Consider the following 13,597-nt stretch of genomic DNA (forward strand, 5'->3'; position numbering starts at 1 on the left):
GGGCCATGTCAGCGTCGAATGCAGCTTCGACATCAATGTCGACAGCAGCTGATGCACCGACATCGACAGCTGCATGTACTACGGCTGGTCTAACATTGAACCAACAATTGCAAATGTCAGTGTCCTTGAAAACTTACCATCTGCTATCCTCAGCTCAGACCCCAGTGCAAGCTCCCTCAACCCTAAGAACCCTAAAATTACAGACACAGCTCAGGGGACAAACAGATGATTACTGCCAATGTCAGGGAGCCACACCTACTTTACAGGATCTACTGGATTCAGCCTCCAGTACACCATCAGGATCTACATTTCATGGGTTCTTGAGTATGGGACTCGACATCAAACAGAATGGAGAACCCATACGTCCACCAAAAACACCATCCATGTCTCCGCTTAGGGTGCAACAGACATTAACTCTTCAGCACAAAACCTCATTACGATTGCTGCTTCCTCATCTCAATGTTTTGAGCTTCAGCCCACACAACTTACTCCAGTTCATTCCTGTGGTTTCCGCCACTCACTTCCTAATGACTATGCAGATTACCTGCATTGGAAGGTGCGGCAAGCACCTTCTGCCCCACGAGAGAATTTGGCACAATCAAAGGTCCAGCACCAAACTCTGCAATTTCAAATGCCACAACCGGTACAACAGCAGGCGATGATGCTGCAGCTGGTGCAAAAAAAAACACATACTGCCACGGGAACCAAATCCTCAGCTGGGGTCATTAACCATTGGAGCCATCTATCCAAACTTCTTGCTTGCAAGCCTTACCTACCATCTCGCTGCCACCTGAAAAAGCAGCGGGATGGAGACAAAGGAAATCTAGACCTCCTCCTCCAGAGGAGCCTTCCTCCCCAGATGCCTACTCTACAGAAGATGAGGCACCTGAAATGATTCTGATGTGGGTAGTTGTAGGTCTGATCCGCCTTCGGACGTGCCTCCTTGACTCTAGATCACCGAACGGAGAGTTAAAGGCATATCATCCCCTTATCGGGGAAATTGCAGAGGCTCTAGGGATGGATCTCAGTTCACTTGATACTGAGGACGCAGACCCGGTGTACAATATGATGGCGAAATCCAAAGCAGCAAACCTGTGGCTTTGCCTATGATACCAGCTATTAGCAAGGCAGCCAAGACAGCTTGGGAGGCCCTGCAGGTCTCAGCCCCCACTCCTAAGAGGTTGGAGAGCTTATATTGTGAAGAAGAGAATACTTACCTGTTACTCCATCCAGTGCCCAACTCGCTGGTCATTGACTGTGCTTCGATGTCTCGTGGAGGCCGCCAGCACACAACACCTGACGAGAAAGAAGGTAGAAAGCTGGATGTGATGGGACAAAAAATCTATTCCATGTCCAGCTTAGCAATTAGAATTACAAACGATGCAGCCTGCATGGCCCGCTATAATAACGTCCTGTATACCCTCTTATAAGACTCCACATCCATGTCACCAGAGGAATTTCAATGGAAGTTCAGTGAAATTTATGAGAGGAAAACAGCCATAACAAGGCAACAATTAAGCGCCTTTAAACATCTGGCTGAGACAGAGTCCTGGATGATGGTCACAGCAGTGAGCATGCATCGCCACGCTTGGTTACGCTCTATATTCCTTCCTCAGGATATGAGAGACCGGACTGAAAGCCTTGCGTTCAATGGGAAAGGTCTGTTCCATGATGATACTGATTCTACGATGGAAACCTTTAAAAAGTCCAAATTAACAACACATACCTTTATGACAACAACATCCACACCTGGGAGAGCATTGAAGGGCCGTTCTTATTCTTGCCAAAAGCCCTACTGCTACCAAGAGAAAATATAATTTAGAAAGCTATTCAGACCATATCAACGGTCTAAGGGATTCAGCCAAAAGTCTAAGGGAAATAACACCCGCCAAAACAAAGACAATTCCAAGCAGTCTTTTTGACTGGATTGTTCACCCAATGCACAAACCAGCATTAGCCAAGACCCACAACATCGGATTGGAAACACACGAAATTGCTATTATTGCCAGGACCCGAAACATCGGTTCTGTAGTTGCCAGAAACACCATCAGACTGGCAAGCCATGCACAAGCATGGCACATCAGATCAATGGATCTTACAGATTATACAGACGGTTATGCGATAGAGTTCAAAGCTCGACCACCATTTTCGGGCATGAAGTTCACCAGAGCCACGTCAGTTCTCCCAGAGGAGGTGCAAGTATTACTGGAGAAACAAGCAATTGTACCGGTACAGTGGGCAAACAGGCTTTCAGGGTTTTATTCCCGCTACTTCCCAATCCCGAAAAGGGATGGTGGAATCAGGACAATTATGGACTTAATTACTATATTTAATTATATTATTTAATATACTTAATTACTTAATTACTAGCTCGATTACTATATCTCTGACAGAAATTCAGAATGACAACTTTGCAGGCAATTCTGCCCTTCCTGGCCCAGATGACATGGGGGGCGACATTAGATCTGAAGGATACCTATTTTCATGTAGGCATCCAGGAAAATAATTGCAGGTATCTCAGGTTTATGGTAAGACAACTGATATACCAGTATACAGTGCTGCCTTTCAGCCTCTCGACAGCACCGAAGGTGTTCACCAAAGTGATGGCTGTCGTGATAGGCTATCTGAGGATGCAGGGGATAATAGTTTGTTCCTATGTAGACGATTGGCTCCTGGTCAGCGACAACAAACAACGTCTAGTCGAGCAGATACAAACAATGGTTCAATTGCTCCAGGACCTTGGAATCAATATCAATTGGAAGAAATCGGATCTCACCCCGACGAGGTGTTTGAGCTTCATTGGTACAGTCCTAGACCTGGAAGAGAAGAGGGCTGTCAAGGTCTGGCCCAAGGCCAGCGAAGTACACGGCTCGGCTGCTTGCTGTGGGTGAATGACAATTGTTGAAACTCAGCAATGAGTGGGAGTCAGAGGCTCCAATTTATGGAGCCAGTCGAAAGCTCCCAGGTGTCAGGATTAACGGCTTGTCAGCCTTCGATAACAGGCGCTTGCTCCTCCGCACCGCCTCCAGTTGTGACCTGCGTTTGAAACACCTGCGTTGCTGTGGCGTCGGTGGAGCTTCAATGCCTAAATCATCCCCCGATTGGTCGCTGACATTTTCTGCTGGTTCAGGCTGTTGAGTCTGTTCTGAACCGTCAGCTAATTCCACTGCAGTCGGGCTCTGCCCTTCAGACATTCCAGACTCGGCTGAAATGCCAACAGCTTCCCTTTCTTCCTCGCTGTCAGAGCTAGGGGACATGACAAGGGCATACTTACCTCAAGAACGCATCCATCAGATGCACCTTCTTATTCGGGATTTATATGCAATCCAATACAGCCTGCGGTACATATACAACTTCTGCTGGGGCTAATGGCCTCCTGTACCACAACAGTCCTATACAACGACTGCATATGCGAACCTTGCAATGTTGGTACCCTCACAACTTCCAGCCCAATGTGGACAGCCAGAGGTTACATATGAGAATTCCACCAAGTGTAATAAAAAGCTTCCATTGGTGGTTGACAGAATGCAATCTGACCCAAGGGGTCACGTTTGCACCATTGACCCCGATGCAATGGGTGACGACAGATGCATCTCTAATGGGTTGGGGAGCCCATTGAAGGAAACATTGCATACAGGGCATTTGGAAGGAGGTACAGGCACAAAAACATATAAATTACTTAGAACTGCTGGCAGTATTCCTGGCACTAAGAGCCTTCAACCCATGCCTAAGGGGATGGTGGTGCAAGTCAAGCTGGACAATACGTCAGCAATGGCCTACCTCAACAAACAAGGGGGCACTGTCTCTATGTCTTTGCGTTCTCTGTTCCTGAAAATTCAGACATGGTGTGTGGCATATGCCGTCTATCCAGTGGCGATACACATAAGAGGTGAGGACAATCAACTAGCAGACAACCTCAGTCGAGTCTCCTATCACAACCAAAGACACGAATGGGAGATAAGACACTGCTATCTAAGGAAGGTCTTCGACATCTGCAGTGTCCCATCGGTAGATTTGTTTGCAACAAATGTCAACAAAATGTGTGTCAACTACTGCTCTCGTGCAGGCATAGGGCACGGATCTCTGGGGGATGCATTCCAGCATACTTGGAGTGCAGGTCTCCTATATCTCTTCCCTCAATTACCAATAATAGGCCGAGTGCTAGCACAAATTTTGAGGGACAAAGCATCCTGCGTTCTTCTGACACTGTGGTGGCCATGCCAACCGTGGTTTGCCCCACTCCTGCAACTGTCCAGAGGTCGCTGCCACAGATTCCTGCTTGCTCCGGGTCTGCTTCAAAGATATCAGGGAGAAGTTCTGCATCCCAATATCCAGACACTCCAGATGACAGCATTGAGGATTGGGTTTTGAAGGACATTCTATTAAACAACAGACGTTCTTCAAGGCAAAATTTCTCCAGAAAGTGGAAGCGTTTCACAACCTATATGCGTGCCAAGGGGAATCGGCCTTTCCGTGCTGCAGTACAGCAAGTGCTGCTGTACCTGACTGTGCTGAAGTTAAGGGGCCTAGCTAATGTTTCAATCAAAGTACTTTTAGCAGCCATTTCCTCAAAGCACAAGGGTTGGGATGGTACTACAGTTTTCTCCCATCCTGAATGCAAGCGCTTTATGAAGGGCCTCAGTAATCTGTATCCACCTATTAGGAAGCCGATTGAACAGTTGAGTCTGTCTTTGGTACTGGCAGCTTTAACAGAGCATCCTTTTGAGCTGTTGACGACAGTCCCAATCCGTCTGCTCACCCTGAAGGCTGCTTTTCTGGTGGCAATCACATCAGCAAGACATGTAAGTGAATTGACGACTCTCCGCATGGATAAACTTTATACTCATTTCTATCCACATAAAGTGGTCATGAGACTTGACCCTCCATTTTGCCCAAAAATTATATCAGAATTTCATTTAAACCAAGAAATAATCTTACATACCTTTTTCCAGGACCCCCAGACGCCCTTGGAAGTGTTGCTTCAATCTTTGGACGTACGTGGGGTCCTTTATTACCTGCAGCGGACTCAGGGATTCAGAGGAACAAAAAAACTGCTTGTGGGTTACAAGGGTAGATGCAAGGGCCTCCCTATCTCCCGCCAATGTCTAGCACATTGGCTAGTGGAGTTGATTTTCTTGGCATATCAACGGCAGGGGGTGTCACCACTGAAAACGATGCATGCACATTCAACCAGAGCATATGCAGTTTCAGCAGCCCATCTCTCGGGCATCAAGATGGCAGATATCTGCATGGTGGCCACGTGATCTTCTCAGCAGCCATTCATTAAACATTATGCGTTAGACTTGCGAATGATTCTAGAAGCAAACTTTGGAAGAAATGTTCTAAAGAGGGTGTTGCCATGAGCTTTGGGTCTACTGCACCCACCTCCGGGAGGAAAGCTGGCTAATCACCCATTGCTTATGATTACAACAGATCACGATCCAGATAAACAGGTTGCTTACCTGTAACTCTTGATCTGGAAGTGATCCGTTGTAGTCATAAGACCCACCCATGCTGTCCCCACTGCAGTAGGAATAACTTGGTAAAATGGCATGGTGAACGTCACAGATTGTCAGAACTGGCGGTCTACAAGAAACTGAAAGGTGGACACCCCAACTGCCAATCTTAACGAACTTTGCACAGCACGTGCAGGCGGAGAGGGGCGTCATGAGGAGCTACTCAGTCAGCCCATGAGGTCCTTGCGCAGGGGCAGAACCCATTGCTTATTACTACAATGAATCACTTCCAGATCAAGAGTTACAGGTAAGCAACCTGTTTTCCCCCCTCTCCAAGTGTTTTTCGTTGACTCGTCTATCCCCTGGGATTGCAATATCAATTCTCAGAACCTGATTCTTCTCGATGACTGTCAGATCAGGTGTATTGTGCAATAAATGCTTATCAGTTTGTATTCAAAAATCCCAAAGGATTTCTGCCTCTTCATTTTATGTGATCTCCTCAGTTGGATGATTCCACTAATTCTTGCTTGCTGGCAATTTGTAATTCTTGCAAAGGTTCCAGTGGATCATTGCAGCAACTTTGTTGTGTCTTTCCTGATGATGATGATGATGATGATATAAATATTTATATATTAAATTAGTGTTCAATTATTTATTTATATAATGCATTTATGCACCACTTTTAAAAATACGTTTTCCCAAAGCAGTTAACAGTGAAAATAATAGAAACCTTGAAAACAAGAACTTCAAGTTAAAAGAAGGAGCATACAAATCAAGGCAACAAATAAAACAAGCATTCAGTAGGATCAGCAGTCATTTAAAAGCTCAGATCTATTAAATGCAGCACAACCTATCAAAGGCTAAAATCAGTTGAAGGCTCCAAGTTGCATCCCAGCAAAGTGATCCAGAAGGATGCCATGGTTGATAGTATCAAATGCCACTTAGATGTACAAGAGAACCAGGAGAGTCGCACTGGCCCAGTCTATCTTTTTGTACAGGCCGTCCCCCAAGGTGACCAAAGTGGTTTCTGTGCTATAGCGAGGTCTGAAATCAGACTAAAATGGATCTGTAACCATTCTCATCTAGGACTATCTGCAGTTGAGAGGCCACCACTTACTTTGTAAACTTATCCAGGATAAGGTAAATTTGATACTGGCTGATATTTATTTAAGATGGCTGGATCCACTTTTAGTTTTATCAGGAGTGGCCAAACCACTGCTTCCTTTTAAGGGAGTGGGAAGTGCTTCCTGACTAACACCCTGAGGCCTGAATTCCTTCTGACTGCTTTCATTAACCAGGAAGTATCACATGGGTGGCAACACTCTAGCTAAAATACAGAGCCTGAGGAGCCTGTGGGCTGCCCAGTTGTCCTAAATGTTCATCCATCTGACTGTGATAGGGAACCTAAACTGCCTTTTCCATCAGAAGACCTTAGACCCTTTTCAGACCAAGTATCTAGCATGGTGCTCTCTTTAGGTCTTCAAACTAAATAACATACAAAAACATTGACTAACCCCATCTTTGACCTGATACATGTGAATGCCCAGCACATTGTGGCTTTGCCAATAAAACTAGCACTGCTGGAGATTACATGCAGTTGTTGGGGGAAATCATCTTCTGTCACTGCAGCATCCAAGAGAGATGAAAACTTTTATAAGGTGCAATTAAAGAACTGCCCCTTTCTTCAGAAACATTCTGGTCCTAATTTGATTGTTGTGGAAGCAGCCCAGAATTGGTCTCAAAATAGGGCTATGTCTGCCCTGATTGACAGAGAAGAAGAGAAGCTAGACTCCTTTGGCAGACATTTGTATTCCACGTCATTGCTTCAATTAAAGATGCAAACTATCAATTGTGATAAAACTATCAATTGTGATAAAAACTATCTAGATACAATCAGTGTTCCCTCTAAGGCATGCGCATGTGCATGCACTAATATGGTTTTTAATGTCCACTCAGTTAATTTTAGATCCCGCTCACATTTAATCAAGAAGGTCCCTCTCTGAATACACATGTGCACATGCTTCCTTGATACTGCTGCCCAGAACAAAACTCATTCCACAGAGAGATGAAAAAAATTAGAGAGAGCACTGGATACAGTTGCTTGTTATGGGAGAAGTAGTTGCCATATTTGGATTCCTTAGCTTCAGACAAAAGTGACTCAGCCATCAGGTTACAGAAGAAAGTTTCAAGTTAACAACTTCTTCATACTGCAAGACATGCCACCACTTATTCAGCAAGAACCATGGCTTACCTCTATAGCTTTGAGACGCCATGTGTAGCTTCAGACATCAGGTTTGGCACCTGAGGCCAAAACCAGGATTGAAGATCTCCCATTCAGTGGGCAATTTTTATTTGGAACCAAGACAGATGAGACGATGGAACAGGAAAAGCTGTTGGAAAAGCTTCATAACACAGCCAAGTCCAGTAGTCTAAGTTCTTCTTTTTCTTCAAGGTTTTACGAGCTCTTCAGAGCTCAACATATACTGTCACCCATATCTTCTATTTTTTCTCAATCCGATAATTCCTTTTGACAGCATGGGCACTCTCAGTACAAGAAAAAGCTTTTTCCTGTCAGTGTTCTCCCAGAGTAAGACCAAATCCACCTTCTACCACAGATCGGCATGACTATCTGGGTGTCAGGATGAGACTGAGACCCTATCTGTATGCTTGGGAAGCAATAACAATGGATACACACTAGAGATGTGCAGTTCGATTCGTGCATGAATGGATTTGTGCCAAATTGGCAATTCATGTATTTGATCTCCAATCAAATTGCCCTTAAATGAAGGAGCTGATTTGAGGTCTAATAGAATTAGTCCCTATTTGAGTGATTTGTGTTGCGGGTGCTATCTTGTCTCCGTGTTTTCCCCTTGCTGGTTGATTTTCTGGCACTGGCTTTTGATTGGCTTGAGATCTCCTAGCTTCTTTGTTGGCTTGTTGTCATTCAAATCGTGTTGGCATGGGCAGCTGTGTCCTCATTGGCTGGGGGGAGGATATGTTTGGAGGTAATTTCAAACTGTATTCAAAGGGATTGGGAGGCAGAGAGAGAGCCTTTATGCCTCTCTTCAAGAAGAGCACACATCAGGACTGGAAGGTTTGATTTTGTGGTTTTCTTTTCTTGGCATTGAGTGTAATAAGCTCTGCTGTTTCTGCTATAACTATCTGGTTTTGCTGGATCTCAGATTGACAAAGGCAGAACCTGGGCGCCTGCCTGCCTTCCTTGAGTTGTGGTTTGGTTTGTTTGTGAGATAGTGTTGTGGAGAGAAATGGACAATGTGTGTATGTAATATTTATTGGTGATTACTGTGATGAACTTCATGTCTGGCCTTGAGACTAACTTGGGCTTCACTCTAGTCTTTTCTGAAATCTGCATTCTGCATAGAAAGGTATATTCACTCAGTCAGAATATGGCTATAGATGTTGCTGTAGTTGAGATTACAGCTATGCTTACTGTAAGGGTGCTGCTATGGCAGCTGTTGCAAGTAAGGGGATAGTTATAATTGTGTGTAAGATCACAGCTTGTGCCAGTGATATTACTGCAGGGCAGGCACTGAAGCTGGCAGTGGATTCTGGGTCAGTGATTATTTTTTGGCCAACTTTGGACTGTGTGTTTGGCAAATTTTTCTGTTCTGTGTTGGGAAGGACAGTATATGCTATTCTGCAGTGTTTTTTTTTTAAGGCAGGGTTGCAAAATGTGTGCAATCTGCTTGTTTTGCCCATAGGGAACAATGGGGAACTTGAATCACCCCATTGTTAACCATGGGTAGGTCCTATGGATACCAAAGTGGGTTGAGTGGTAGGGTATGATGGGTATGTTACCTACCACCCAACTCATAAAAGAAATGAGCATGTGGGTGATTTTTATTTTAACCTAAACCCCATAGGATGCTATGGGAGTTTGCGGAGGGAAGTTAAAAAAAACAAAAAACATTGCCCACTTGCCCATTTTTGTTGTGTGTTGAAGTCCTCGGAAGGAAACCATATGCCATTTGTTAGTGATTGAGACACTTGCTGCTTAAGCAGCTAGACATCTGGGGAGAGATGATTTTCCTGGGGCTCAAAGTAGGAATGTGCACGGACCGATTCGGAGGCCATTCTACTGGCCTCCGAACTGGTCCGGACATGGGTTGGTTTTGGTTCGGCACTGGGGTGAGGGGGTTCCATTAAGGGCGGCGGCGGGGGGGGGCTTTACTTACTCCTCCCGCGCTTTCCACCTTTTGAACCGTAAATATTGAAGAAATCCGGGCGGCAGGATCTCTCGCCGCCCGCTTCAATTCAAGACGATGGCGCCTCCCTGTTAAAGAAATTGGGCGGCAGGATACTTCCCTGCCGCCCCCTTGAAGCCCCCTGCTGCTACCGCCCCCTTTCGCCCCCTTAAATCTCGCCCGGACCCAACCGCGCTCTCTACGAACGGGCGGGCGGCAGCGGGATGTACTCCCGCTTGCCCGCCCCCTTCTCCTTGTCTGGCGTCCGTCCTGCAAGTCTTCGGGAAGCCTTCTGCGCGTGCGCGCGCAGAAGGCTTCCTAAACACTTCTGCAGATGGCAGGGAAGGGGGCGGGCGAGCGGGAGTACATCCCGCTGCTGCCCGCCCGTTTGTAGAGAGCGCGGTCGGGTCCGGGCGAGATTTAAGGGGGCGAAAGGGGGCGGCAGCAGCAGGGGGCTTCAAGGGGGTGGCAGGGAAGTATCCTGCTGCCCGATTTCTTTAACAGGGAGGCGCTATCGTCTTGAATTGAAGCGGGTGGTGAGGGATCCTGCCGCCCGGATTTCTTCAATATTTACAGTTCAAAAGGTGGAAAGCACGGGAGGGGTAAGTAAAGCCCCCCCCACCCCGCCGCCCTTAATGGAACCCCCTCACCCCAGTGCCGAACCGCAGCTCCCGGATCCATGCACACTCCTAGCTCAAAGCAGACAGCCCTGTAAAGGGTAACACCCAAGGGAATTGTCTAGGGGTGTATGCGGACCATTTTTCGCAATTCGGTCTGAATTTGGACTGAACTATTTGTCAGCGAACTGGTTCAGTTGAACAGGTTTGGTGGCAAGAGGGGTGAGTGCGGTGCCTGGGCGGGCTGTGAGAGGCATCTTCCAAAGTAAATGAGAAGGTTCTTACGAGGTACTGAAGCTGCCTGGAAAAGCTGTGCCATGCCGCTGCTCTAGGCAGCTTTGGTACCCGTTAAGGACTACTTTAAAAGCTGACTCTTACCATCCCCCTGGCACTGCCCTACCCCTCTTGCTGCCGAACCAGTTCAGTCGAACCTATTCGCAGATCCGCAGTTTTGTATGGATTCGATCTGAATTCAGACCGAACTGTGAGAAATAGTCCACACACCAGTGGTCCCTCTAATTTTTCTCATCTGTGCGTGCAATGAATCTTGTTCTGGGCAGCAGTATCAAGACAGTGGGTGCACACGTATATTCAGAGTGGGACTTTCCTGATTCAACATGAGTAGGATCTAAAATAAACTGAGCGGACATCAAAAAACTTTTGAGCGCATGCACATGCACACACCTTAGAGGGAACACACTCCTAGACAGTTCTCTTGAGTGTTACACTTTACAGGGATGTCTTCTTCAAGCCCCAGGAAAATACTCTCTCCCCAGACATCTAGCTGCTTTTAAGCAGCAGGGTGTCTCAGTCGCTTAACATATGGCTTCCTTCCTAGGACTTCAGTCTAGCTGCTACACCAACTCTCCCCCATCCCATCTTCTGATGTTCTTGGTGGAAGGAAAGCACAGGGGAATAATCTTACTCAGAAGCTCTCTGCCTGGTCTTCTCACTGTACTGTCAGCCACTGTAGGCCCTGTGCTACTGCTGTTGAGTTCACAAAGCACAGACCTCTTGGACCTCATAACTGCTTTGCTGCTTATATAAGGATTTTAATATATATTTTGTACCTTTGTAAGAAATAAATAAGCAGGCATTTTGATCCATTATAAAAATAGATGCTGGTTTCTTTTTCTTTCTTTCTTCTGTCATAAAGCTACAAAATGCTGCCAGGCTGTCAGAAATCAAAGCTTGCATCCTGAAATGTTGGAGGCCACTTTCCTCCTTGTCTGAACTCTTTTGAAATATGATTCAGTCAGAACAAGAAGAAATTATTCTTAATAAGCTTCGCATACTCAAGTAATCATCACCTGATTGTTACGTGAGACATGTTTTGTTATAATAACATTGTACCATACAATAGGCATATGTGTCTGTGGTATTCATATTACTTGGGAAAAAATCTTGCAATGCAATACATACATGCTATTGTTTTTAACTACTAAATTCTCTCTTGCTGTTTTGTCTTTATTGCATGTTCTGCTGTGCAACAGAGGGAGGCGGATAAAATACCATCCTACAAGTTTTTACCTCTGATGTACCAACTGGCTGCTCGAATGGGAACCAAGATAATAAGATTTCATCAGATTTTGAATAATGTAATCTTCTACCATGAAGTCTCTTCTTCATTTAACCTGTTATTATATTTTATATTTATATTTTTTTAAATATAAATTTTATTTGCATATACATGTCTAGAATGAATTATTGATTATTTGCAGATAGTTTTGAAGTGATTTAGTGTCTTCTCAGAAACTGGGCCACAACAAATACAAATTAGATAAAGTTGTTACAAAATAGAGAATTCTAGCTGCTACAACCCTTTTGGTTTAATTCTATGCATATTTACTCAAAAGTAAGCCACTAGGTTCAACTGAACTATCCCTAGGTTGTGTGATAGGATTGCAGCTTCGGGCTATAACCCCATGCACACTTCTGAAAAAGTCCCATAGAGATAGGAATGTACTTCTTAATAAATATGCATAATATCACACTCTTAGGGCCTTTTTATAAAGGACTGCTGGAGCTAGCCTTTTTCGGTTCCATGTTTGTTTATGATGTGAAACAGCTTTACAATATTTTAGTCACATATCAGTGATAAAGTACATAAATGTGACATATAATAATAATTTACTACTAATAATAATGATGATGATGATGATGATTAATAGAGCACTTTTCAACAAGTTTCCAATGCAGTTTACATGGAAAAACAAATAAATAAAAAATAAGACAACATCCAGTAAACAAATCATGTTGAACATTAGTATTATGAACCTTTGATGTTTAATCTTCATATCACAGTAAGAATTCTATAACTTTTTTTAAAAGAACTTTTTCTTTCCTAACAGCTTATAGCTAGAATTTCTCTAGACCATCCACATCATACTCTGTTTATAATCCTGGCCTTGGCAAATGCTAATAAGGATGAACTTTTGACAACACCAGAAACAGCAAGAAGCAGGCTAACTAAAAATGCACCAAAAGAAACATCTCTGCTTGACATGGTACTTTAATTCAGCTGTATTTGGGGTGTTTTAGGCTATGAAAAATATTTCATATTTGCATAGTCAATGGTAGAGTTGGGGACTCTGGGCAGCAGATGGATACAACTTATGATGGTCCCATTGAAATTAATGAGTGAAATTAATAACTAGCTTAAGTTAGTGGCTTAGTTGTCTCATTGATTATGACTGAGTCTGGATGCTGCCCCGTTTTCCATATTATCAGTATTGCAATGAATTTGCCCAACAGCAATTTGTCCATTTTTCCACCACGTTTGTTTTCTGAAATGTGTTAAAATTCCAATTTGCATTTTAAGAAATATTTTTCTTTCTTTTTTAATTCTGTAGGATCGAATGGAGGCTGCTAGCAATATAATTAACATTATAAAACACAAAAGAGCTGATATGGTGACGAGTGTTGAAGCCCTTTGCGATGCTTATATAATCTTAGCAAACATGGATGCCACTCCCTGGAAAACACACAGAAGTAAGAGTTTGGGGAATGAGGATTGTTGGAGTGGAAGCTTGAAATCTGGGGGTGGGGGGAACATATATCTAGTCCAAGTTCTGTCATTAACGTTGTGGGAGCTGGTATTTTCCATCTTCATATTACAGGCAGTGGTGTTTAGAGAATATATTTCCTGCAAGGGGTATAAACTCCAAAGGTGTGTGTTATCCTGTGAATGATGACCCAATTGTCTAGATATAATTTCTAGTATGTTGGAACACCACACAAATATAGGATCATTAAAATAGGTTGTTAAATGGCTGTTGAGACCTCTGGAACAACTTCAGTAATATTGGGAATGATATAA

General features: G+C 44.3%; 1 protein-coding gene across 4 annotated transcripts in view; it reads left to right on the plus strand.

Moving 5' to 3' along the window:
- Positions 1–13,597, plus strand: part of ATM (ATM serine/threonine kinase) — a 223,205-nt gene that overhangs the window by 179,371 nt on the left and 30,237 nt on the right. For all 4 annotated transcript variants that reach the window (XM_053310959.1, XM_053310960.1, XM_053310962.1 and 1 more), the window contains exons 52-54: positions 11,772–11,876; positions 12,630–12,785; positions 13,131–13,269. In XM_053310959.1, the coding sequence (XP_053166934.1) occupies positions 11,772–11,876; positions 12,630–12,785; positions 13,131–13,269 (400 nt within the window). The remainder of the gene's footprint in view (positions 1–11,771; positions 11,877–12,629; positions 12,786–13,130; positions 13,270–13,597) is intronic.

Source organism: Hemicordylus capensis, chromosome 3, assembly GCF_027244095.1.
Source record: "Hemicordylus capensis ecotype Gifberg chromosome 3, rHemCap1.1.pri, whole genome shotgun sequence".
Lineage (NCBI taxonomy): Eukaryota > Metazoa > Chordata > Lepidosauria > Squamata > Cordylidae > Hemicordylus > Hemicordylus capensis.